We start from the raw sequence: 27,818 nt of genomic DNA, 5'->3' as shown, positions 1-27,818 counted from the left end.
TCCCTCCTCTGTCTCACATCCAGTGTCAAGGGAATGTTTTGGCTCTCCACCTGTCATCCTCCCTTCTGGCCATGTGACCAGACCATCTTCTCTTCCTGCTATACAGGTGATTACTAACATTCCAACACTAATTACTGTCAAATGATTACAGCATCAAATATACTACGTAAGTGGGAATACTGTGAAAATATCAATTTCTCAAGGTAGCGACTGGTATCTTTTGATTTTTTAAAATCATTCCACAGATCACTAGGATATTGCAGAAATGAAACAAACATTAAATAATTATAATTTAAATAACACTGAAATCACCAAAATGTAGACTATGACAATCTTTTTAAAGAAACTCACCAGCATGCATAGTGAATAGGTGCCCAGTGGTCATTATCGAGCTGGTTTACTGAAAAACTATCATTGAGCAGACGGTTCAGTAATTCTGAGTCTCCTTCACAGGCACTTCGATGAAGAGGAAAGTCATCTACCCACTGATGTTCTCTAATAATCATAAAAGAAATGCAATTCAAAATGGATTTTAAAACAAAATCTGGGCATACCTAAATACTCAGTATACTAATGGGCATTAAGTATGAGTTTTAAGCTTAAGCAAAAGAATGACTTTTTCTATGTGAATATTCATCAATATTTCACATACCATAGTTTAATGGGTGTGAGTACTTCCTTTCACTGATGCAGACTGTAGCCCTTCTATGACATGGCAGAGTCTTCAAGACTGAGGGGTGGGGGGAGAGTATGGCACCTTGTAACCAACCAGTTAAGTTGGTCTGTAGGTGACAAAATTCATCATGAGGCTTGGACTCAAAGCTTTTCCAGCTTGGTAGAACCTGCCACAGGTTGTGCATGAACACAGGATTCGAGAACCTAAGGTCATTTCTATCCCCAACAAAGGATCAGAGGACTTCAGTGGAGGATAGAATATGTATTTGTGTATACTGAACTTTTATTCTAGTACTGGGCTGTAGAAAAAGAGAGAAAGGAAAATGAAAGTAAAACAGTACTTGTCTTCTGTAACACTGCTCATGCTTCTCTGCCATTTTTCTTGCTTAGGAATCTGAATCTTCGAATAATCTGGAGCTCCAAGGCCAAAGTATGGATTTATTACCACTTTATCTACCTGGTAAAGCAGGGGAAAAGAACCAAAAATTTGAACTATGTAAGCTATAAATCCCCTCAAACAAAACAAGAACTATTACCCATTATTCTTCTGTGCATAATTCTAACTAAGTTTTATAGAGAAAAACAAGTGGGTACTTGTGGACACTGTTAAATTGCTTTTGTAAACAGAAGTGGCAATTCTTTAAATGCTTACTTACCCTGTTTGTATACTGGAGATCTGACCCAAATAAAGGGTTATAGATACAGGTATCTGCTTTTTCCAAGGCTAACATCTTACTTTTTATTTCTAATGCACTATAGCCCATATGGAGGGAGTTTTCTGTCTGGCTGGGTTCAGTGGCATATGCTGGATTGATGACATTAGTTTTTATCCGCTCAAGAGGAGAAGGTCGGAATAAAGCTGGAATGAAATGAGATTGGGCATGTCGCTCATCTAACCACCTGAAAAACAGGAAGGACAAACCACAGGAGTTCTTGTTCAGCAGTGAAGATGAACAAGCCAACATTCTACTTACAGGACAGCCTTGAAATAACATAAATTCAAACTGCTTTGATGGAGGTTTTGATTATTGTTACTAGGTAAGTAATTTACTTTGTTTTTGTGTTGCTTAAGGCACACAATGACATATCTCTTTTTAATATTCTATCTTAACATTAGTGATAATAACACCTTCTCCTTAGAGAGTAGGATGTACTTTGTAACTTTCATAACATCACTGTAGCATCAGTGGGTGGCAGCCTTATTTCACTAATAGCAAATTAAAGGTGTAGGGATTAAGTGACTAGCTCCCTGGTAGACTATTATCAAACATGCCTCACAGTAGGGTCCTAGACCACTGATCCAGTTAAAGAACTGCCTTCCTTGTCATTATTTTAAGGAATCAAGACAATCTGTTGCAAACCAACAAAATTTGTACTGAGATTTGTCTAAAACATTTGTGTGTCTGGGTCCAGAATTGTGATTTCATTTATGTAGGGAACTCCTGGTATGGAAACTCGCTCCACTGGTACCAATCGACAACTTAAGAGACTTCAGAAACATACATACAAAATAGCATATTACATTACCATGGTACTCTCAAAAGCTGGCTGTAAGCTACAGCTTTTTTTTTCATGTTTGAAGAATATTCTGATAATATTTTATATAACTTGAAACTTTTTCTAATGATATTTCTTACTTATCCAGGGCAATTAACATTCTTGCTGTGAGAGTAGCAAAATGAGTGCTGGATTCACTACAGACTCGCATGATGTCTTGTAAACAGTAGAAAACTGGACATCCTGGACTATACGAATATTTAGTATTATCTAAAAAAGGGATGAAAAAATTAATCAGACTCTTATATGGTTGCATAAATTCATCATTTTAAAATAACACTTTGTTAAAACTGCAAAGCATAAGTCAAACAGCAAGTCATTCCTCAAATGAATACAATATTGTTTAGAAAGAAACCTGGAAGATTTGACACCAGTTTGTTAACTCTGGCTCAGTGATTTGAAAACATTCTTACTCTTGGGATCTCCTACATCTCTTAAATTTAAGAGAAGCCAAACTTTAAGTCTGGGTAAAAGAGAGAAGCTACACTCTACTTCCTAAGGACAGCACCCAGGAAAATCAGAATGGGCTAATATGCCAATAATGGATTTTTTTGGTTCAGACCTGTGATTTCATTGGTATACAGAACTCTTAGTGAAGAAATTCTCTCTCCCCTAAAAGCACATCAGCACTGCTTTGCAATTTAGTCCCATGGAATCGTGGGGGACTGAGACATTAAGTGATTTCATAAAGCCGTGTGTATAAGAAGTGAGACTTAATACCCAGGATCTTCTGACTCTAAGGAAAGTTTCTAGTCAATGTGTTAGGTTGCCTTTCATGGTACTACTGTCAGAACCAACCTCATGAAGCATAGATTCAAAACACAGCTTTCACATTTGATATACGTTTTCTAGTTTTGGCCAACGATTTCTGTCAGGGCATACTTTCCCTTTTAGGAGGGTATTTTTCTCACTGCTCCATATATGAAGCACACTGTCACCATATCCTATTGATTCATAAATATGTACCTGTTTCTCTCTTGTCTCCCTGTAAGAAAAGTTCTGACTACTAGTAAAACTAACTCCTATGCTGCCTTTTCTTTGAGCTATCTTTCTACCCCAGGTTTTAAAATAAGAATAAAGAACAAAACTTGTCCCAAATTTCATTTTGATAATCCATTTACTTTCTCTAAACTGAAACCAGAACTGACTGCTTTCTTTGATGTGTATGTTTTTAGAATATAAACATCATCAACATTCATACAAATTATTCATATTAATTTTCATATTAATTTAATATCTAAAGTTTAAATGGATTCAAGAGAAAACTGTACCTTTGACAACTGATGGAACAATAAATAAAGATGCCTCTCTGCCCACTTTTTCTCCATCAAGAGGAAATTTCTTCATCAATACCACTCGTTTTCCTTAACATATAAAAAATTCAACCAGTATAAAAAGACCTAAATTATTCATTTTAATAAATCTTGAGCATTAAAATTTTTTGGACAAAATAGGATCCAACTTTAAAGAAAAATGCAATTAGTAGGATATAATCAAGTCTTAAATTTGCAATACAGAACTGACAAAACACTACATTATTACAACAATGAAGGATATTCATAATAGAGATAATGAACCCACCTAGTTCAGGGCTACAGCCTAATTCTTTAGCAGAAGAATTTGATATGTGGAGCAAGGAGTAACCTTGATCCAGTTAGGGAATGGGGTAGTTGTTTATCAGGACAGGGCTCTTCAGGTAGGGTATCAGGGATGCTCCTGTGTTCCAAGGGGTAAAGATTCTACAGCCCTAGCAAACAGTCTGCCCATCGAGGAGAATACAGAGTTTTGGCTAGTAGCAGCAATGCCATACAACCAGCCTTTGACTATAATGCTGACTGAACCTTCTCTTCTATTTTCTGTTTTCCTTCTTGATCCCAGCCTTCTTGTAAAAATCCTTTCCTTTTTTGTAGGTGGGGGGAGGGATTGAGGGTGGGGATACTACTGCTTTAAACTTCAAAAATTTCCTTTTCTGGTTCTGCACAGAGGGTCACACAAATTTCATCCTCTGAGATCTCTTTCTCATGTCTATGTCCTTGCTGTTCCATTTTCATTCCTGTCCTGCAGCTGGACCAGGGAACCTTCCATTTTCCCTCTAACCAATTTCCACCTCAAGGGCTTGTGGCACTGATACAGCAAAAAAGAACAGCAGTTAGGCTAGTTTCTGGATAAGCCACAAGAAGGGCATGTGGATAAATATATGAAATATATTAAGAAATTAAGAAATACAAGTATAAGAAATTATAGTAAGTTCTTACCTAAAAATGACAAGTATTTTATAAAATAGAAAATTTAACAAAATACAAGAGGGGATAAATAAAGATTTTTGTAATACAATTCCAAGAATATGAAACAAGGACTGTCTTTGCTATTCTTTCAAAAAAAGTGATATCCATTTTATCACTGAATTATTTTGATTATATATAATTATATTTTTCCTTGAATTTTTCTGAATTCCCTGAATTACTTCTCATTTCAATGTAATAAGAATTCAGCCCTGAATTAAAAAACAAATCTTATAACAATATTTTAAGTTTTCTTTTTTTGTAATCTTAAAAATAACCCTAATTATTTTAGGCATAGAAATCTACGCTAGAAAATAAAATTAAATATCATATTGTGGCCACTTCATTAGAAGTCTGAGGACTCCCCAAAGGACCTAGCTCTGCTGTAGGAATTTGTAGAGCCCTTCTCACATCAGAAAGCATTACACTCCCTACAGATCTGCTCACTCAACCAACAGGAGGCAATGAAGCCTAAAAGTACAGCAGAAGGCAGGCAGTTCTGGCCTGCTCTGGTCCCACCATCCCAAGGATCTGCTGACTTGTACCAGATGGTGAGCCTCTGTTCCCAGTTTTCCTAGATTGTTTTATAGTCTCTCATTTCCCCTTTGAACTCTGCCAAGACCTTTTAGCCTAGTATGCTAATCTGGAGCCTGAACCTTATCCTTCCATTCTGTTTTGACTGGTCCCTGCCTCCCCTTTATTTCCAACTTCTTCACATTAGTATGAGTTTACCTAGCTGGACAAAAAGCACCCTGGGGTTTGTTCCTTCAGCTTTGACCAAGTATCTTGCTGCTTCTCTTGGATTCGTAGAATGAGTATGTCTTATCTTTCAAAACTAAAGTGGCTTTCCCTGTTGTGACCACTTTCATACATCATTAATATGACTGGGCTTGGCTCTCAGGCTTGATCCTCCCTCTTCTACTGCTGCCCACAATCCAGCTGTGACATTTCTTTTAATTGCTGTTTTGAGCACAGTAATTACATATATATTGTAAATATATGTTATATAATTATAACTATGAGGTAATTCAGTGTGTGGTTTGTGAAATCAGCCGTATTACTAATAGTCACTCTATATTTTGACAAAGTTCTATTAACTGGGTCATTCAGCAAATGGCATCTTTCCAAAATGTATTAACATATCTTCCTGTCTTAGTAAATATGGCCATATCCTGTAAAAATGTCATCAGCTGTTGACAGCAAAGACAAGGTGAAATATTACAGCGGGTGTTGGTTCCACAGGAGGACAATTTATGCACATATGCTAAATAAAATGGAAACAATAAGCATTCCCACACTACTTGGGCTCAAGCTTTAGTACAAATCATTAACAACCATATAATTTGGTCTTAGGCGAGGACCAAATGAGAGGATGGTGGACTTTTGTGATGTTAGGATGTGGTTGGTTATATGTCAACAAGATTATTGTAAAATAATGTTTTTAAGACAATTTTATGTGAAACATTCCTACAATCTCTAATTACAGATTTGGAACTGAGATGGACTTTAGAGATAACATATTCCAACTCCCCTTTTTTTACTTCTTTAATAGATGAGAAAGCGACTGGCCTAAGGTAGTAAGCGGCCAAGCCACATTCTATGCCCAGGTCCTGACTTGAGTGCTGGTGTTGACCCTTTATTCTATGGATCCATTAATCAATTTCCTAAAGTTTAAAACCTTAGTGTTATTCTGGAGCCTTGTCCTTCCTTCCTATCTCCCATCTAGTTGATTACCAAGTCTCTTTGATTATAATTCTGACAATAGCTCTGGTATCTACCTCTTCTGGTATCAGAGGACCATCCCCAGGGCAAGTCCTCATTCACTTCCACCTGGTACTTTTTTGCTTTGCTGGACTTTGCTGGAATGTCCCTCTACCTGCACGCACACTGTAGGTGTTTAACAGGTATTTAATTGAACTGAATTGTTATTGTAAGTGCTTTATTCATTTCCCAACTTTCTTTATGAAGAGTATGAAGTTTGAGCTGAATAGTTAAATATTGAGCATTTTACAATTTTTGTTTTCTGTCAAAGCCAAGAAGGTTCTCAAAGCAGCTTTGTCTCTCTTTAAAATTTTTAGGCATTTCCAAATAGAACAGAAAACGGCAAAAGTTTTAAGTTATATACTGGTTTCTTCACATTAATGTCTGAAGACAAGTCACTTACAAGACAAGGTTCTTACCTTTGATACCTTGATTGGCAGGAGAAATTGGTTTGGTAGTTTCTACCACATAATCCAAAATGCTTTGTGTTATTTCACCACTTCCCTGAAGTTTAGTTTCTAGTAAAACCTTCTTTCTTTTTTTCTTTTGTCCTTCAATGGGAACTTCAAGCAACAAAATCTTATAAAAATATAAAGAAAAGTATGGAAAAGGAAAAAAAAACCTTAACATCATCATGTTACATAATATCATCGTAGAAGTCCACACAGAATCCAGTTAATATTGATCTAATGGGTTTTAGATAACCAAACCCAGAACAACTTCCACTAAAATCCTATTCCAATGTCTCACCTGATATGGAGATGGTCCTTGATTTTTAAAAGCTCTCCCAGTAGAGAGAGACTGCTGGCAAGTGTTATCATGACTACTGTTTCAAATATGGGTCCAAGAATGGACTACATGTCTGTTATACAGAAATAATCTAGCTAAGTTTGGAAAGGTTTGTCAAAAATTGGCTGCCAATAACTGAATTACTTTTGATCCTTGAAAAACATGAAGACCATGTAAAAAGGCATACAGAAGGTGCAAATTGCTCTGCTAGAGGAAGTACTGAATCATGGATCCCTGAAATGTTACGTTACCTGGAAATAAATCATAAAAATTAAATGAGAAGAAGTTGGAGTGAAGTCTAGAATGCAACTTTCTAATGAGATTTTGAAATCCATTCTACAGAAAGATGACATTTCTGTTGTAATTAAGTTTGTCCTCACTACCAGGTCACCTAAATATATTTCATTCAAAAATTGTACAAAAATAATGTAGTTGTTGAGGTTCAGGGGCATTCCAAAACGCTGGGGTGTAAGGTCCTCTGGAAAGAATTCCCTCAGGCTGTCTCGAAATCAAGTAAAGGCATTTAATGTGGATAACACAATAAATACACCAAGCAAGTCTCTTTCAGTCCTTAAGGGAGACAAAGCTTAAAGAGGAGGGGGATGAGGAAACAACTCCCAAGGGAGGCAGCCTCCCTTGCCCCAAGGAAGACGTCCACTAGTCTGGAGAAGCTATGGATTCTTGGAGAGGAAAACCTATTCTGGGCAGGGAGATGAGGTAGTCAGGGACAGAAAGAGGGACAGGATGGTGAGGTAATGAGGAAGAAGAAGGCAGGGGGTGGGGTATTTCTCCGTTTTTTTGAATGTCTAGGCCAGACATTATTCCATTATTCAGCCCATTTATCAAAGGGGCCCCAGCTAGTTTTGGTATTTCATGGACCGTCCAACTAGAATCTCATGGTATCCTAAAGTGGCGTTAAATGGTACTTGAGATGATGACCTTCTCAATGACCTCTCTATTTGAATCTCATTAATTTTTAAGTAAAGATTAAAAATTACTTTAAACAAACATCAAAACAGAATTATAACTAATAACAAGGGTATTAAAAATAACATTTTAAATGTCAATCACTTACTTCATATGATTTAGCTCGATATTCCCGAGAATTGAGACTGGCAGTATTCTTTGGACGAATGACAGCAACATATGCATCTTCTATATTTTCTGGATTTCCCATAGCTTTATTAAAAAAGCAAACAAAAAACCCCATAAAAATCACAACTCACAACTTCTGAGAGATTGCAATAAACAGGAAACTACCAAGTTGATAGTAAGGTAAAATAAAATACCTAACACATTTTCCAAGCATTGATTCTTATTAATATTCATATCTTCATTAATTTTTCAATAATTTTTATATTCCATTTTATAAAACTCACAGAATCAGAATACATAGTACATAAGAGGCATGAACAGGTAACATAATTCAGTAGCTAAACATTAAACTGACATTATGCTTCTATTATTCAATAAATTAAAGTTAAGGTTAAATTATTTTCTTTGTGGTTTAGTTTCCTCATGTACAAGGTATACAAGAACATATTAATAGAAGTTCTTACAGGATTGTTGGAACTTACTTAGATTGAATTTCTGCTGTCAGTGAGTTAATTGCATTTTCTGCTTTTTTAAAAACAAATGAACATATGAACAAAAAATAAATGAATCATGCATTTGAAAACAGTAAACTATATAGCTGGTATTAGCATTAGCTAGCTAGTTTGAATATGGTAATGCTCATCTTGGAATATTTAAAATAAAAAATAACCACACAGACGCCTACTGAGAATACAGCTGAGAACCAGGAAGATACCGATGGACAAAACTGATGCCACTAAATCCATATAACAAATCTAATGTACTTTGTTTATAGGTGAGATGCATGAAGCTTCTTCATACTTATTTTAAATGCAATTTTAAGTTAGATATAAACTCGTAGCAATAGAATATAAGCTAATACCAAATACAAGCTCTTTAAAGGACAGAATTGTTCTTTGGCTTTGCATTCCCAATAAAGCACAGTGATTTGCTTATAATAAAATTTTAATAGATGTTTGTTAAATTTAATTAAATTGGTTTCTCAGGCAATGAAGAAAAGAAACTAGTGGGAAAGGAAGGAATACAGTGAGTATGGTTGACAGCTGCTAAAGAAAGGCACAGTGGAAATATATTTAATACGATTGAACATGTATAGCCTATATTAAATTGCTTGCCATCTTGGTTTATGGCACTCAAAATGGTTTATGGAAAAAAATTTTGCTTCCTTTTTCTTTCCTATTTACATGGCAGAAAATGTCTTAAAATAGCTACTATATTTCTAAGCATTACTAATACAAAACCTTCTGATCTTCTAAAAATATCAAATGAGTGTAGACAGTCACCACTACCATAGAAACTTCTAGAAAAGATTTTTTAATAATGCAGTAAAAGAGGAGAAATTTACATTAATTTATCATTGCTGACCAAGAACAACATCACTTTAGAACAGCATTTCCCAAACTGTGTTCCATATGATGTGCCATGAGAAAATTTTAATGCTGGTGATTCACTCTCTAAAATATGACTTGCCCAGGATCATGTACTTACTAAGTGTCTAAAAAGGGATTTGAACACAGGTCTTCCAGATTCCAAGTCAAGCACTCTATCCCCTTCTATCTGCCTAATATATAGCAAAGTGTCTCAAAGTAGGCAAAAAAGGAGGCACATTTTGTTTTCCTACTATTTAATCTTTCAACTATTTTCAGCTTGGACAACCAATTACTTGAAACCTATGGAGCTTACCATCACCTTAAAAGGGTACAAGGGGCCCTGAAGGCAGACATTATACTATACAAATTCTCTGCATGATATAAGGGCAACAACAAATGATAAATGTTATTTAGGTATAGATACTGCATTCATCACAGCATTTGAAGCACTTTGAAATTCCCTATTAAGGTTCTACTGAAGGTCCTGTTAAGATATATACAAAAAAGGATGATTAGTGTATTATCCCTTTGGTTTAGAAGAATAAGGCAAATATAAAATTATACCACTGGGAATTCATTTAATAGAATCAGGCAAAACGGCTGGACTTTGGAAGGGAGCTCTGCAGTCAACCTGCATTGGTACTTGATTAAGAACCCCTTCTATATTCCTACGCAGTCTTGTTGCCTCTGTGTGATGACTGACAGACCAGCTTGCCAGGGAGCTTTCCTATACAGTTGTTTCTCTACAACTTTCACTATTTCCAGTTCTGTGCTTTGGGCCCAAGCACAAACTTCCTCTCTCTTCTACCCAAGGGCCTTCAAATACTTCAGGACAGTTGTCACATTCCTCTTAAATTTCTTCTTTAGGCTTACCAATTCCTGTACCTTCTAGAGAGTAGTGCTGAGGAAAGGAAACAAGAATTCTAATGTCTTCTGATTAGGGCAATAGGATTATCCTTTCTCTGATTCCAGACACTAGGCACTGCATTAATGCAGCCTAAGAGCATGTTAGTTTGTTCAGCGGCCATATCACTGAGGCAGAGTGAGCTTGTTAAGTGCATTAAAGATCCCAGGTCTTATCCATACAAACTTATCTCGTCAAAGACACACTGTATTTATGCAGTTGATTTTCTTAACTCAACTGTAAAGTCTACTGTTCATCCTTATAACATTTAATGTAATTAGATTTGGGCCATTCTCTTGGCCTGTGGAGATCTGTTTCAATATTGTCATCCAATAATAAATAACAGCAGTAATAGCATCTACCTCAGTGTTTGGTTAGGATAAGGAAGATAATATGTATAAAGTGGTTTAGAATATAAGTGTTAGCTCTTATTATTAGTATCCAATCTGTGAACCTTTCCACCTAGTTTTGTTTCATCTGCAAATTTGTTAATTTTAGAAAGTAACAAAACATACTTTATTTGCATCATGATATGGTAGCGTATGCATTTGATTTGAATCTAGGGAACCACAGACTCCCATGTTCAAACCCACGTGACACGTATTTACCTCTGTGATAATTGGACTAGTCAGTGACCTCAGAGAAGGCTGGAGTAGAGGCCCCTTCCAGTTGTAGCTCGGTGACCTTAACGTGCTCCACTTCTGCTGAAGACCTAAAGCCAAGTAAAAAGGAACCAGAATAATTTCTTGTTAGTGCTTTCTATCAGGTCCAATGTAAACGCTGGTTAGCAACATAGCAACTGCTTAGTAACAAACTGCGATGTTTTAGGTTTCCAAACACAATTCAAAGGGATTGTAAAATGAGGAGGTTAAACTAGGCGACCTTAAGTCTTTTTCAACAGCAGATCTATGATTCTATCATCAAGGAAAATGCATGGTGATATGTAAAAATGTTTCTTTTCCTAATGTCTCCAAATTTGTTTTAGAAAGCATGTGCAGAGTTAGGGATTCTGCTCCATAGGTTAATTAGTCTAGTTACAAACATGATAAAAAGAAAAGATAAATATGTAAAGCCTGCAATACATGCCATCTTTTAAAACTGCCAACATTATTGTCCCCAACTTCCCAAAATTTTTAAAATGAAATATTTTCAAGAACTTACAGAATAAATACTAATATAAATTACCTGGGTAGAAGCAGAAGTAGAGTAGAAGGAAATGCGATGATTAAGTTTAGATAGACGAGAAAAGAGAATAAATGATATTGATAACTGAAAATGGAAAAAAGTTCTACAGTTAAAGCTAAAATTTACTTGCTAAGAGATCCTGAGAGAATATACTGAGGTTGGCAAAGAAATGAGCAAGGTAAGACTGTGGTTTGTAATATTTAGCTTTTGATGACTAGATAAATTTCATATCAGGATGACTAGGTGAGGGGTTCAGAGTGAAAATGGAGAAAAAAATCACTTGTTTACTCTTCTTTCACTTGGTCTTTTTTTCTCACATACCAAAGATTCTTTCCCTCTTTCATTTATCAGCTCCAAAGGAACTTCTCTTGTATATTTGGCAGAATGATCACAATAGAATGTGCCTGTTGGGGGAAGGGTCTGAAATCAGACAAGTAAGATCAATGCCCTAGAGTTGAGATGTGGCTATTTTGACAGATCATCATCATCAAAACATTTGAATGAAGATATTTCAATGATGCAAATATCCCAAAGACATTTTAACTTGTCTAAAATGGAGCTCATTATCTTTCTGCCTTGAGCATCCCAAATTCCGAACATCCCTATTTTTGTTGAAAGTAACCAATATCTTTCCAATCTCTCGTGCTCTAATGTTGGCGTTATTCTCAACTGCTCACTCTCCCAAACACCCCAAATCCAGTCAGTTTCCTAATTTCAGCTGTCTACCTTCACAACTCTCTCCCATCCCAACCCTTCTCTCCATTCATACAGCCACCAGCTTAATTCAGGCCCAAATCACTTCCTACAACAGCCTCCTAAATGGTCTCCCAGCCTCAAGTCTTTCATCCACACTATTCCATCCTACACAATGCCTGTTAAAGTGATTTTCCTAAAACACAGATCTGACCATATGACTCCCTTTTAATCAAGTCCAGTGGCCTCTGGGATAAAATTTATAAACTCTTCTATTTAGTTGTGAAAGCATTACACAAGCTGGCCCCAAACTGTTGGACATCACTTTTCCTCCTGCACTCAGCAATCCCACCAAAATAGCTTTCTCTCTGTTCCTCACAGACATTCTATCTTCGTGCCTTTGCAGTGGCCTCCCACGACTGGAATTCACTCCTTTACTCCCACCTCAGTCAGTCAGTCATTTAACATTTTTAAGTACCTCCTACGTGTCAGACACAATGTTAAGTGCCAAGGATACAAAAAAAAAAAAAAAAGACAGTCCAGGTTTCCCAGGTGCTCGTAGTCTAACGAAGATGATAGCATAAAAAAAAAAAAAACCACAAAACTATATACACACAAGCTGCACACAGGATAAACTGGCAACAATCAATAGAGCAGAGGCATTCAGACTAGACCAGCTCAAGAAGGGCTTTGTGTAGATGGCAGGATTTTTAGCTGGATCTTAAAGCAAGCTGGGGAACCCAGGAGGCACAGAATAGCATTCCACATATGGGAGACAGCCAGTGAACATGCTCAGAACAGAATCTGAGGATGAAATGTTTTCTTCTGGGAATGGCAGAGGCCAATTACACGTAAGAAAATTGGAAAGGTGGAAGAATGGCAGGTTACAAAGAGTTCTGAATGTCACAGGATTTTATATTTGCTCCTGGAGATGACAGGGAAGCACTTATTTATCAAGGTGTTGTAAATGTTTATGTGTGGGAGTGTTGACAGGGTAAGGTATGTACTTTAGGAAGATCCCTTTGACAGATAAATGGAGGATGGTTCATTGTGGGGAAGAAACTTGTGGCAGACAGACCAACCAATAGGCTACCGTGATAGTCCAAGTGTTAGGAGATGAGGTACTGCACAAGATGGTAGGATCAGCAGAGTTTGGGGGGTATTTGAGAGATGTTACAAAGATAAAATCAAAAGGCTTTGGCAACTGATTGGACATGTGGGGTATGAGAGTGAGGAGTGAAGGATGACACATAGGTTTCAAGCCTTGGTGACAGGAGGATGGTAATAGGGAAGTCTAAAGTGGAGAGAGTTAGAGGGAGGGGAGATGAGTTCAGTTTGGGACATGCTGGGCTTCAGATGTCCAATGGTCATCCAACTGGAGATGTTCAATAAACAGATGGAGATGTGAAACCAGAGGTCAGCCCAGAGGACAGGGCTGGACAAGAAGATCTGAGAATCATCATCACAGAGATGATCATTGAATCAAAGGGAAATGAAGAGACTACCAAGTAAAACAGTATACAGAGGGCCTCAGGCAGAGCCCTGTGGGACACCCAAGGTTAGTAGGTATGATTTCTAGGTCCTCAGGTGTAGCCCTTTGCCCAAATCCAAATTCCATAGAATTCCTTTTGTTCTATGAAGTTTAGGTCAAAGGTCCCAACTAGAGGGCCACAGGTGGTCTCAGGTTCCCCACCTCTGCTCCCACCAACAGTTCCTGCCCTTTCAAGATACAATCTTGTATCTAACTACTTAAAACAATTTTTTCTTTGAACCAGATTACGTACTATAACATTCCATTCAGCTCCAAATGTATGTAAATTCCATTTTTATACCCAGTCATAGGAACAGAAAGTATTGGTTTATTTGGAGAATAACGAGAAGTCAATAATACTCTACGCCCCTCCCCCACTTGGCCCCTGTATCCCCATCAGAGTCCTCAGCTTAGTGTCATCTCTGGTGTGTTTAAAGGTATCTAAGCAATTTCCAGGAAAATCTTGGCTGACTTTCCCTCCTTCCCTCCTTAGACTTCACAAAACTTTGTATCTTTTAGGTCTCTCAAAAGCACATTTTGTACAGAAGTTATCTATCTGGGTACGATTCATACACCTTTACGTAGACTTATCTCTTAGTGCGAACCAAAGTTTTTTCTCTGATTTTCTATTTCTCCCAACACAGTGATCTGCACCTGGTGCAGGTAAAATAAATGCTTTTAATGAAACTGAATAGCTCATTCAGGTTGAAAATTCTGACAGCTGTGAAAAAGTAAGCCCTCCCCGCCCCCACTGGATGAATAAAAACACTACAACGTGGGGAAGGGAACGGATCTGGTCATCTCCAGCCACCAAGATGCGGAGCATTTATTAAGCACCTACGGGCGTGAGGCACTTCGAATACAAGGGGGGGGCCGCTCCGTGCGAGGAGAGAGCCCACGCAGCAACCCGGGCCCCCCAAGAACGAGACGGGATGAGTGGGGCAAGAGGAGGGCTTCGGCCTGGGCAGAGGCAGCGCTATCTGCCCCAGAGGAAGGACCCGCTCGGCCAGACGCGCAAAAGGCCCCGCAGCACAGCAGGGAGGCGGCTGGGACGACCGGCACCGCCGGGACCCTTTTCTCCCCCTCTCCCCCACAGGAGGAAGCCGGGATCGATTCGATCGCCATCGATCACCCGCCAAAGAAGGGCCTCTCCAACCGGGAAAAGGAAGGCCCGAGATCCGCTCCCCCTCATTCCGGAGTCTGCTCCCCGTCCCCTCCCAGGGGTCTTCCCCGCGGCCCCCTGCCATCCCTGGGCCCAGGCTCGGCCCCCGAGGGAGGGGCGCAGGCCGCGTGCGGTTCTTACCCGAGCCGAGCGGGTTGGGTTGGGCCGGGCAGGGCTGGGCAGTCGGGGGAGGGAAGCGGGCAGTCGCCGCCTCCGCATCCCCGCCCTAGCCCTCGGCGACCACGACGGTTCGGCACGACTTCCGGGGACAGGAAGGCGGACCGCCCGCGCCCCGAGCCCGAGCCGCCTTAGCCCCGCCCAGTCCCGCGCCGCAGTCCTCGGGCGGGGGCCTCGGGCTGCCGGCTGGGACCGCCCATGCCCCGGGGCTCCGCCCCACGCCTCCCGGGAGCCCGGGGGAACCGCTTCCGGGTTGGCGCCCCCTGCAGCCCCGGCGGGGTCGGCGGCGGCGGTTCAGTTTCCGGGTTGCCGGCCCGAGGCGCTGCTCTCTCCGTCGCCGCTGCCCGGGGCTGCCATCGCCAGCGTCGCCGTTCCCGCCCCCGGAACCCTTCCGCGGAGCGCGGCCAGTCGAGAGGGTCGGCCTCGGCCGGAGCGGAGCGCCAGGGCCGGGAGGGCGGATTGGAGACGGCGGCTCGACGATGAGGCGGACTTGAGCGCCGGGCGGAGGCAGCAGCCCCAGCCCCCCGAGAGGCGGAGCGGCGGCCAGAGGCATGGGGGGCGCCAGCCCTGCCTAAGGCCCCGCGCCGCGCCCGGAGCCCCCTCCTCCCCCCGTGACCCAGTCCGGGACGAGGAGCGGGGGAGGGGAGGGACGTCCGGCCCCGGAGCCCCGGTCTGCAGGAGGCGGGACGAGCCCGCGGAGCGGAGCCCACCGGGACCCCCGGGCCCTGCCCAGCCAGCCCCGGTGAGTCCCGAGCCAGCCCCTCCGGCCCGCACCCGCCGGGCGAATCCCCGAAAAGATCTTTAAAAAAAGGCCTGGGCAGCTTCTTCCCTGGGGTGGCGACCCCGGAGGCGGGGCCGGGGCTGTTTACTTCTCTCCCGGGGGTGGGGAGGAGCTGCAGTCTCTCCCACCGGGCTGACTTGGGGGCAGCGGGTAAAGAGGGGGGGTCCCGTCGCCCGATCTCAGAACAGACCAGGGTCCGGGTGGAGAGCCTCGGGGAGCCCCCGTCGTCGTCGGAGTGTGGAGACCGGCGGGCCTCCTGGGCGAGGCCGAGGATGGGGTGCGGGGCCTCCCCCCGACTTGGGAGCTCTGGTCCTGTCTCTGAAAAACGGCCGAGCCCTTTTTGGGGTGTTGGGCGGGATGTGCGTGATTTAAATTGTGACAGCCTTTCATCGGGAAGGCTTTGTCGGTGCTGCTTGTTTGGCGATCCAAATATCTCGTCTGGATTCCGATTCTCAGGGTTATTATTTATGATTTTCCAAGCCGGGAAACTCAATTTTTAAAAAATTTTTAAATGAAGTTTAAGGTCAATCATCTCCCTCCCTCCCCTTCCCAGCAGATGACACACCTCGTCTTTGTGCCTGTGACCTTCCTGCTAGTGTTAGGAAATTTGTCTAGCGAGTGTAGACAGCTTTAGTGTGCAGTTGAGCTGTTTTCATTCATGTTTATAAGATTGGCTTTTTCGAATGAGCTAAGGTGTGTAAAATGCTGTGGAAACTTTAAAACGCCGTGACTATAGCCATGGGCGTTTATTTTTAAGCTGTCTCTGCCGAACTTCCTAGAAATTAGATGTTTTTAGAGTAAAGTGTTGATGAATTCAGTTATCAAAAAGAGAATTCAATCTCTTCATGAGTGTCCTATTCCACCAGGTACTATAGGAAGCAAATCCAATTTTTATTAAGGAATAATACGGCTGTATATTTTAATGAATGTTAAGTTTTTACCCTGTAATGTAGACTACTACATTTCTCCCTGAGACGTGTAGTCATTTGAAAATATCTTAAAAAGTAAAAACATATATGGATTTTTCTTAAGCAAGTTTTCTCGGAACTTCTGACAGCTGAATTTGTATTTGGGTTTTTTAAGTGCTCACAATCCATAAACCTCAGTATGAAATTGGCCTAGAAGAATTCAGGAAGTGTACTTTCCGGGTCTATTTGAGGAACCCTTGAAGAGCACTGTTGTGGGTTCAAGCTGCATTCCGAAGGTAGTTTTGGTTTGGTTTTAGGTGGTGAGAACACCAAGAATTTTTCAGGGGAAGGAGTGGAGTATATGTACAGACCTTGTAGGGAGGTAAGCAATTATATGGGGGGAAAAAATCTTTGATAAAGAAACTTACTATTTCTATCTTCTCTGGTATCAGTTTCCTCTGTTTTCGTTTTTGAGGAGTTTTACATGTTCACAGGATGAAAATATTTAAATTTCAGAATGTGCCATAAGGGAACTAGATCTAATTTATCTTTTGAACTGAGTTTCTGCTAAGTGGTGTGGGGGACCTGAAGCTTACTCATCTGTAATAAGTGCTTGTTGATAGATAACTTTCCTGGTGTCCTTACTTCAAATAGAGCCAGTTTCCTTTCTTTTTGTTCCTGACTTCTGTTATGTGGTGGCAAGGACTGGACTTGTGTAAATGAACTACAGGGTAATTTTGAGTTAAATGATGCAATAAATGAGTGGTTACTAATTGTCAATTTAGATCAAGATTTATAGGTCCGGACTGGAAGGAATCTTCAAAATGATCTAACCCAGCTACATGACAGGGGAAAGAAAGTCCCGACTTGAATTCAAATTGTGGTCATATCTGCTAATTGTTGAACCAGTCAGTTAAAAAGCATTTCCTTGAATTAGGTGCTAGGTATAAAAAGATAAATGAAGCAGCTCAACTTCCAAGAAGCTCACATTCTGTTAGAGTATGCAGTGTGATCACTGATAATAGCAAATACAAAGATAAATACAGTGATGGGGGAGGGACATGAATAACTCTGGTTATAAGGAAGAATTCTAAAGGCATGCTGGGCTTCTGTTTGCTCATCTGTAAACAAGGTCAAGATCTCATCTGTAAACAAGGTCAAGATCTAATCTATCAGGTTGCTTTCATCTAAAAATCTAGGAGTCTGGCAGTGCCTTATTTTAAAGCTGAGGAAACCAGGCTTCAATAAGGTGAATTGGTTTTCCCCAAATTGTCAAAGCCAGGCCTTTTTTTCTGCCTTTTAGTCTAGTGTTCTTTTCATTCCACCTCTGTCCCTAGTAACCTCAGTACCTCTACCTTCTTTGATTTAGCTGCAGTGGGTTCTCTGATGCATGTTTAATTTTTCTTGTATGCACAGTGTCTCAAATGCTTATAGAATGGCTCAATCCTAGATACTTCATCAGTCAGTAAACCGTGCTGGGCCACTGTTCTTAATCTTTCTAGCTTGGTAAGGGCTTGCAGGGATTTGTAGTCTTCTCAATATTTTGAAGAAGCCATACCATCAGAAGGCATCAGAGGAAGACTGTAGTGGAGGCCTATGTTAACAATAAATAAATCCTGCCCTACGATGAGAATCAAAATGAAGTCCTATCTTAAGTAAGCCCTAGTAGTGCAACTTTGTCTACTAGGATTATTAAAGCTTCTGTCAGTGTTTCAGGTACTTTTTTAAAGGTATTTTCTCTTCAGAGTAAAGTCCACTTGTATGAAATTTGTAAGCACTAATCTCAAATACTAGATTTTCCTTTTTTTTAGTAATCTATTAATCAACTTGAAGAAAGTTCCTTTTTTTAATGTTGAAAGTTCCGCACTAATTTTCTTAGAACTATTTTAGGTAAATCAATAAGCATTTATTAAACATCTACTAGATGCTGAGGTTTTTTTTTAATTTGTTTTCAGTTTTCTACAATCACTTCCACATATCTTAGATTTTCTCCTACTCCCTCATTCCCTCCTCCTTCTCCAAGATGGTGCATGCAATCTTATATAGGTTCTACACATACAATCTTATTAAATACATTTTTACCTTAGTTATGTTGCATAGAAGAATTAAGGTGAATGGGAGAAACCATGAAACAAAACATAACACGAAAAAATAGTCTGCTTCATTCTGTGATCCGGTTCCATAGTTCTTTCTCTGGATGTGGAAGGCGTTTTGTCTCAAGAGTCCACTGGAAATTTTTTAGGTCCTTGCATTGCTGTGAAGGGCTAAGTCTACCAGAAAAATTCCTCACATGCTGTGGTTGTTGTTGTGTACAAAGTTCTCCTGGTTCTGCTTCTTTCACTCAGCATCAGTTCGTGTAAGTCCTTCCATCCCTCTCTGAAGTTCTCCTGTTCTTCATTTCTTACAGCACAGTAGTATTCCATTACATTCGTATACTACAACTTGTTCAGCCATTTCCCAATTGATGGGCATCCCCTCGATTTCCAATTCTTGTCCCCCACAAAGAGAGCTGCTATAAATATTTTTGTACATGTGGGACCCTTTCCCATTTTTTATTATCTCTTTGGGATACAGTCCTAGAAGCGATATTGTTGGGTCAAAGGGTATTATGCCAGGTATTTGTGAAGTGTTAGTGATGCAAAAAGAGGCAAAAGATATTCCTTGCTCTGGAAGAGTTTACAGTTTATCGGATCACAGATTTAGAGCTGAAGTAGACCTTCCTTGTAGGTAATTTTACTTCTCATTTGACAGAAAAGAAAACTGAGTCCAAGAGACTCGATGTAATTTGCCCTATATCACCCAGCTGATAAATAGCAGCTCTTGAGTTTAAATCCAACTTCTTTGACTCCAAATCTACTGTAGGAAATTTCCACTTCACCAAGTTGTCTTGGGTTATTTTATTTTGTTTGTTTCCAGTTTCTCAGTTTAATCTTCTGAAAGGAACCCTTCCTCTCTAATAGGTTATTTTCATGTTCATATTAATCAAGACTTCTGCTTTGAAAGTTTTTTGATTATCTCTCTTATCTTTGAACTACCTACCCCACAGGTTTTGTTCTGAAGAAGCAAAAAGCTGACATCATATGCTCCTATGCATGAATAACACTTTTCTTATCCTTTGAGGTACTGATTTATATATATTTTTAGAAGATGTATAGGAAGAAAGGGAGAAATTCTTTAGCATCTGTTATGTGCCAGGCACTCTGTTTACTAGTTTACAGTTTTTTATCCCATTTGATCTTCATAAGAACTCTGAGATATGTGTTCTTATTGTCCCCATTTTACAGTTGAGGAAACTAGGGCAAATAGAAGTGACTTGCCCAGGGTCAAACATCTAGCAAGTATCTGAGACTGGATTTAAACTTGGATCTTCCTTACTCTAGACTTAGCACTCTACCCACATCAAGACATCAGAATCTTGGAGAAATGCTGCTACGTAGACTGTTTGTGAAAGTTTTGTTTGTAATTTTCTTCAACAGTACCTATGCCAGTTTGTTTTGCTTAAAACGAAGAGTTGATAATACTATTATTGTTGTCTTTTGGGCCAATTTCTGATAGAAATTCCCCCTTATCTCTGATAAAAATAAGGATAATAATTTTCCTTTACCCATTCAATTTCAGTGAACATTGCACATTTAACAATATAATGCCTCAAACCATAAAACTTCACCTCGATGTAAATATTTATTAGCATGTGTTCTTGTTGTGAATACTTATTTCTTTGAATATTTTCCTTTATTATGGATATTAGTATTCTTTTAAAATTTAGTTAGCTTCACTTTGCTCAGTGTTCAGCAAAGTGCCATTAGGAGTAATTGATAAATAGAGTTCATTATCAGTTATGTTTGAGAGATACTTGAATATCCATGCTTTTCCCATATATTAGCCTCTTATACATCTACAGACTTAGCTAATTTGTTTTCTAAAGTCTTTTTGAGCCTGTTTTTATTTTTACCCTCCTCACATTCCTGTAAACTAGTATTATTATTAAACCGGCTAAGTGTCAAGCACTTTGCTAGGCACTGATAATACAAAGAAAGATAAAAATAAAAAATCCAGTCTCTGCTTTCATGGGGCTCACAATCAAAGGGAGAGCTAACATGCAAACAAAGATGTAAAATAAGAAAAATAAAGGGTAATTTGAGAGTCATCTCAGAGGGAAGGCCTTAAGATTAAAGAGGACTGGGGAAGGCTTCTTGCAGAATGTGGTACTTTAGACTTGAAGGAAACCAGGAGGCAGAGATGAAAAGGGAGAGACTTTTAGGCATGGAAGAATAGCCAATGAAAACTCAAAAGAATTAGGAGGGTGTCCTACTCAAAAACAGATAGGATACCAGTATCAGTGGGTCATAGAATTTGGGGAGAGGGGGGCAGTTTTTACTGGACTTCAAAGGATAAACATTTTATATTTGATTCTGGAGGCTACAGGGAGAAACCAGAATTTGTTTAATGGGGGAGGCGTGATATTGTCAGACCTTCAATTTAGGAAGATCAATTTGACTGCTCAATGGAGGATGGTCAAGACTGGGAAAAGACTTGTGACAGGCAAACCAAAAAGCAAACCATTGGAGCAGTTCAGGTATGAAGGGAATAAAGTTCTGCACCTGGATAGTGGCAGTGTCACAGGAAGGGGACATATGTAAGAGATATTATGAAAGTAGAAATGAGAGAACAGATTGTACATAGGGGGTGAGAGAGTGAGGAGTTGAGGATGATACCTGGATTCTAAGCTTGGGTGACCGGGAGGATTGGTGGGATAGGGGGAAAGAACAGTTTTGGGGGGAAAAGGTAATGACTTCGTTTTGAACGTGTTCAGTTTCAGATGTCTACAGGGTATCCAGTTTCAGATTTCCAGTAGGCAACTGGAGATGTGAGACTGTAGGTGAAGTAAGAGGGCTGGGAAAATAGATAAGAATCGTCTACATAGAAGTGATAATTGAATCCATGAGAGCTAATAATCAAATAGAATAGCGTAGAGGGAGAACAGAACAGGTCCTGGGACAGAGCATAGAGGGGTTCCCGCAATTAGCTAGGAAGCTAGGTCTGGATGAAGGTCCAGTAAAGGAGAGAAAGAGGGAGCAGTCAGGTAGGAGAACCAAGAGAGAACTGGATTCAGAAACCTACAGAGAAGAGAGTGTCAAGGAGAAAAGGGCTGAGTGACAGTGTCAAAGTCTGTACAGAAGTCAAGGAGGATGAGCATTGATTAAAGATGATTAGATTTGGTGGTTGAGAGGTCATTGGTTATTTAAAAAGTTTCATTTGAAGGATGAGATCAGAAACCAGCCTGTAAAGAGACAAGAAGAGAGTGAATTTATAAAAAGTGGAATCGTCCATTGTAAATAAACTCAAGTAGTTTAGGTGCTTCAAAAAGGAGACAGGATAAGGGAGATAGCAAGTGAGAATTGATGGATCAAGTGAGGGGGTTCTGAGGATGATGGAGACATACTCGTGTTTGTAAGTATCAGGGAATCAGCTAGGAGATGGGAGAGATTAAAGATTAATGAGAATGGGGATGACAAGAGGGAGCTATCTCCTAGAGAAGATGAGATAAAATGGGGACCATTTGTGAATGTGGAAGCCTTATTCTTGCCAAGATCCACCTCTTCCTGTGAAATAGAGATGAAAGAGAAAATAGTAAGAGAAATCAACTGACTAAATGGGGTGTGTGTGTGTGTGTGTGTGTGTGTGTGTGTGTGTGTGTGTGTGTGTTTTGCTTTGCATCATCTCATTCCATTATATTTATTTACCACAATTGGTTTAGCTATTTCCCAATTGAGTGGCACAGTGGAAGAAAGAGCACTGGAGTCATAGGACCTGGTTTTAAATTCTAGCTCTGATATTGTGTGATCTTGGGGACATCATTTAACCTCCCTGGACCTCAGTTCTTCTGTAATACAGGGGAGGGGTGGGGCGAGGAAGAATTGATTTGAACTACTTTCTGGTTCAGTATTTATGATCCCATTAGATACTATTCAGGCATCTACTTTGTTTCCAATTCTTTGCTCTTAGAAGAACTGCTGCTATAAATATTTGATGTGCATGACGTCTTTCCTTTAGTTGTTAACCTCCTAGGGATATGTGGGTAGATAGGCTTCAAGAATTACTATGGTCAAAAAATTGTTAACTCTGTGGTTAACCTGTTAATAAGCCTTTCCAAATTTAGGTAGGTTGTGTGACAGAGTCTTTTTGAATCCAAGGTTACCTCTGTAACAAAATGAGGCACTGGAGGAGGACTTTAGGGAGGGAATAAAATAATCATTTATAAATATCAATTTATTTATTTATTAATTTATTTGTGTTTAATTTTCTTGCAGAATTTCTTTTGACTCATTCAGTTCACTTACCAATCATTTTCACTTATGAAAGAATCAGTATTGTTACTAGGTTTCTGTAATTTGTAATACCTATAAAATTTTTTTTAACAAAATTTTTTACCTTTATCAAACATAGGTTTACCATTTCCAGAATTTTGGTTTCTTTTAATAGCTTAATTTGTTTTTCCAAATTCAATCAAACCTTGTTTTTGGTTCCTACATGATGATGCCAAAACATCCAATTTAACTAATTTTGCCCACACTGTTGAAATGCTCATTTTTGGTGTGACATAGACACAACTTGGTTCTAACTGTAAAATGAAATGGTCATGGAATGTGTTATTTTTTTCACAGAATCTCAGTAAGGGTATCGGGCCATCTAGTCTAACCTAAACCTCAACAAGAATTCATTCTGCAACCTTATCTATATCTAAAACCTTAACCAGTATAGGCATTGAAGAGTCCTTGAGTATGACCAAAGGCATATATTTATCACCTCGCATTGTTTCAAGATTGGCATTGTTTGAAGCTTTCCCATTACCAGCAAGGGTGCCCACTATTCTCACTCTTAACTAATATGGTTCTAGAAATGCTAAATATAGAAATAAGAGAAAAAATTTTCCTTGCTTGTAGGTGGCATTATGGATGGTTTATTTAGAAACTCAGCAAAAAAATCCCTAATTTATTCAATAGCCTCAGCAAGTATCATTCTATACTAAAAAAAAAACAACCCAGAAAGAAATAATAGAAATTATATTCAAAATAACTACAAAATTTATAAAATATCTGGGAGTTAATTTGTAAAGATGTTTGAAAGATTTATATAACTACAACTGTATAAGACTGTTTACAAAAATGAAGAGAGACTTAAGTAATTGGAGACAGTTGTTACCTTGGTTGAACTGTGGCAATATAATAAAAAACAACCCTAACAAGTTGACTTATTGACTTAATGCTATGCCGACAAATTACCTTGGGCAGCGGTGTCAAGCTCAAGTAGAAACAGATCGCTGAATTGTATATAAAGATCTCTGTGGATCTCATATTGACTTAATTTTTAAATGTAGTATTATCTGTTTTATTGTATTTTTATTTATTTTGTTAAATATTTTTCAGCTATATTTTAATCTTGTTAAGTGGCATTTGAGAAATATTGTGGGCCATTTATGGAACATGTGTTTGACACCCCCTGACCTCGAGGATGGTTTGAGGAACTAAGCTAAACAAATGCAATTCATTTGGAATGGCAAAAGTCCTATAATCTCAAGTGAAATGGAACAATAAAGTGTGAATGAAGAAGGCAGTATTCTACACCTCAGTTATCAAAAGTATTTGTTAGTGGATTTTAGTGGAGCAGACTGAAAAAGAATAGAAGCATTCATATATCAGTGTTTGATAAACCCCAAAACATAAATTATTGGTGGAAGGACTCCCTTTTTTACAAGAACTTGTGGGAAAATTAGAAAGCATTTGGGAATTTTTAGGTTTAGACAAGCCACTTACCCCACCTACTTAAATAAGCTAAAGCGAATGTGCGACCTGAATATAAGAAGTCATGACATTAAAAAATGAGAAGAGTAGTGTAAGTATGTTTTGTAACTTTGGAAGATATTTTTAAAGCAGATATGGAGAAGATAGTTTGCAGTTAGAAAACTTTTGCATGCATAAACTCAATGAAGATAGTATAAGAAGTGGGAACAAACATTTGAATCAATTATTAATGATAAGTATGATCAAGAGCCATTCATCAATAGATCTTGGAAAATTGTGTGCCTTGAGAAGATGTTATCTACTATAGAATATCGTTTGTGAAAACTTACCTATACTTTTCTCATACCTTCATCAGTGAAATCATTGATATATGTAAAAATTATTCTCCTGAATATTTTGTAGAGATGGGAAAGGTATGTGAATTGGAAGTTAATATTTTCTTAAATGCATTTCTTTCATAAAAATGAAGTTGATATTTTTCCTAAGTATTTGGAGTCTTTTCCCCTTTTCAGATAAGTGCTGTGAGATTTGTTACTTTTTCTCACTACTAGGGCTTTGCTTCTTGATTATTATAATTTGTTGTGATTTTTGTCAGTCGTACTTTACCTTTTACTTATCCCAACCATCTTGATACCCTGTTTGCTGTCTGTACCCTAGCCATTATCCTTATTTCCACCACAAAATTTAGACTCTGCAAACTATTTTTATTAGTCCCCTTTTCATATATTGTTTTCTCCCATTAAAATGTAACCTTCTTGAAGGCAGTATATCCAGTACTTAACACAATGTCTAGTATATGGAACAAAAGTGCTTAATACATGATGTTCCTTCCATCCATCCATCCATCCATCTATCCATTCATCCATCCATATATCTGTCTGTCTCCAACATTGGTGAGATCAAAATTTGATTTTAATTTGAAGCCAGTAAGATTTTTCACTTATAATTATCGCAGAATACATAAAATAATACATAAAATATCTTTTACTTATTTTCATTTTATTTTCATTCTATTTATTTATTTATTTTAGGTTTTCAACATTCATTTCCACAAAATTTTGAGTTCCAGATTTTCTCCCCATCTCTCCCCTCCCCCCACCTCAAAACGCCTTGCATTCTGATTGCCCCTTCCATCAGTGTGCCCTCTCCTCTTAACACCCCTCTCTTCCCTTACCCCATCTTCTCTCTTGTCCTGTAGGGCAAGATAAATTTCTGTACCCCATTACCTGTATTTCTTATTTCCCAGTTGTACACAAAAACAATTCTCAACATTTGTTCCTAAAACTTTGAGTTCCACCTTCTCTTTCTTCCTCCCTTCCCACCCATCCCCAATTCAATATAGCCTTTATATGTGTAGTTTTGCAAATGACTTCCATAATACTCATATTGTATGAGACTAACTATATTTCCCTCCATCCTATCCTGCCCCCCATTTCTTCTATTCTCACTTTTGACCTTGTCTCTCCCCAAGAGTGTTTACTTCTAATTATTCCCTCCTCCCCTTTTGCCTTCCCTTCATCATCCCCTTCAACCTGCTTATTCCCTTCTCCCCTACTTTCCTGTAGTGTAAGATAGATTTTCATACCAAATTGAATGTGTGTTATGTTATTCCTTCCTTGAGCCAAATGTAATGAGACTTTCACTTTTTCCCTCTTACCTCCCCCCTTTTACCTTCCATTGGAAAAGCTATTTCTTGCCTCTTCTGTGAGAGATAATTTGCCCCATTCCATTTCTCCCTTTCTCCTCCCAATATATTCCTTTCTCACCCCCTTAATTTTATTGTTTTAGACATGATCCCTTCCTACTCAATTCACTCTGTGCTCTCCATGTGTGTGTGTATGTGTATAATCCCTCCAACTACCCAAATACTGAGAACAGTTTCAAGAATTACAAATATTATCTTTCCAAGAAGGAATGTAAACAGTTCAGCTTTAGTAAGTCCCTTGTGATTTTTCTTTCCTGTGTACCTTTTCATACTTCTCTTGATTCTTGTGTTTGAAAGTCATATTTTCTATTCAACTCTGGTCTTTTCATCAAGAATGCTTGCAAGTCCTCTATTTCATTGAATGACCATTTTTTCCCCTGAAGTATTATACTCAGTTTTGCTGGGTAGGTGATTCTTGGTTTTAATCCAAATTCCTTTGACTTCTGGAATATCATATTCCAAGTCCTTTGATCCCTTAATGTAAAAGCTGCTAGATCTTGTGTTGTCCTGATTGTATTTCCACAATACTTGAATTTTTTCTTTTCTGGCTGCTTGCAATATTTTCCCCTTCACCTGGGAACTCTGGAATTTGGCTACAATATTCCTAGGAGTTTCTTTTTTTGGATCTCTTTCAGGAGGAGATTGGTAGATTCTTTCAATATTTATTTTACCCTCTGGTTTTAGAATATCAGGGCAGTTTTCCTTGATAATAATTTTTTTAATCATAGCTTTCAGTTAGTCCCATAATTTTTAAATTGTCTCTCCTGGATCAGTTTTCCAGGTCAGTTGTTTTTCCAATGAGATATTTCACATTATCTTCCATTTTTTCATTCTTTTGGTTTTGTTTTGTAATTTCTTGGTTTCTCATAAAGTCATTAACTTTCATCTGTTCCTTTCTAATTTTGAAAGAAATATTTTCTTCAGTGAGCTTTTGAATCTCCTTTTCCATTTGGCTAATTTCTAATTTTTAAAGCATTCTTCTCATTGGCTTTTTGGATCTCTTTTGCCAATTGAGTTAGCCTATTTTTAAAGGTGTTATTTTCTTCAGCATTTTTTTGCGTCTCCTTTGGCAGGCTGTTGGCTCACTTTTCATGATTTTCTTGCATCACTTTCATTTCTCTTCCCAATTTTTCCTTCACCTCTCTTATTTGATTTTCAAAATCCTTTTTGAGCTCTTCCGTGGCCTGAGACCATTGAATATTTATTTTGGAGGTTTTGGATGCAGAAACCTTAACTTTTATGTCTTCCCCTGATGGTAAACATTGTTCTTCCTCATCAGAAAGGATGGGAGAGAATACCTGTTCACTAAGAAAGTAACCCTCTATAGTCTTATTTTTTTCCCTTTTTTGGGCATTTTCCCAACCAGTTACTTGACTTTTGAGTCCTTTGTCAAGAGTAGGGTATACTCTGGAGACCTGTAAGTTCTCAGTTCCTCCAAGGT

At 38.9% G+C, this 27,818-nt stretch overlaps 2 protein-coding genes across 4 annotated transcripts in view; one reads left to right on the top strand and one right to left on the bottom strand.

The window, feature by feature from the left end:
- Positions 1-15,436, bottom strand: part of KRIT1 (KRIT1 ankyrin repeat containing) — a 35,361-nt gene extending 19,925 nt beyond the window's left edge. The window contains exons 1-10 of one of the 2 annotated variants that reach the window (XM_072651499.1): positions 15,146-15,365; positions 11,940-12,022; positions 11,042-11,145; positions 8,140-8,243; positions 6,695-6,854; positions 3,504-3,596; positions 2,313-2,442; positions 1,332-1,575; positions 1,017-1,132; positions 352-495 (exon numbers count right to left, since the gene is read on the bottom strand). In XM_072651499.1, coding sequence (XP_072507600.1) covers positions 352-495; positions 1,017-1,132; positions 1,332-1,575; positions 2,313-2,442; positions 3,504-3,596; positions 6,695-6,854; positions 8,140-8,241 — 989 coding nt within the window. In that variant the 5' untranslated portion in view covers positions 8,242-8,243; positions 11,042-11,145; positions 11,940-12,022; positions 15,146-15,365. Of the gene's footprint in view, positions 1-351; positions 496-1,016; positions 1,133-1,331; positions 1,576-2,312; positions 2,443-3,503; positions 3,597-6,694; positions 6,855-8,139; positions 8,244-11,041; positions 11,146-11,939; positions 12,023-15,145 lie in introns of both variants that reach the window. The other variant, XM_072651498.1, reaches the window with a different exon arrangement.
- Positions 15,437-15,783: 347 nt separating this feature from the next.
- The window catches only part of ANKIB1 (ankyrin repeat and IBR domain containing 1), a 152,405-nt gene continuing 140,370 nt past the window's right edge, over positions 15,784-27,818 (top strand). For both annotated transcript variants that reach the window (XM_072651494.1, XM_072651493.1), the window contains exon 1: positions 15,784-15,923. The gene's annotated coding sequence lies outside the window, so the exon portion shown is untranslated. The remainder of the gene's footprint in view (positions 15,924-27,818) is intronic.

This window comes from Notamacropus eugenii, chromosome 3, assembly GCF_028372415.1.
Source record: "Notamacropus eugenii isolate mMacEug1 chromosome 3, mMacEug1.pri_v2, whole genome shotgun sequence".
NCBI classification, from domain to species: Eukaryota; Metazoa; Chordata; class Mammalia; order Diprotodontia; family Macropodidae; genus Notamacropus; species Notamacropus eugenii.
Note: the sequence above shows the minus strand (reverse complement) of the source record. Positions and strands in the feature narration are given on the sequence as shown.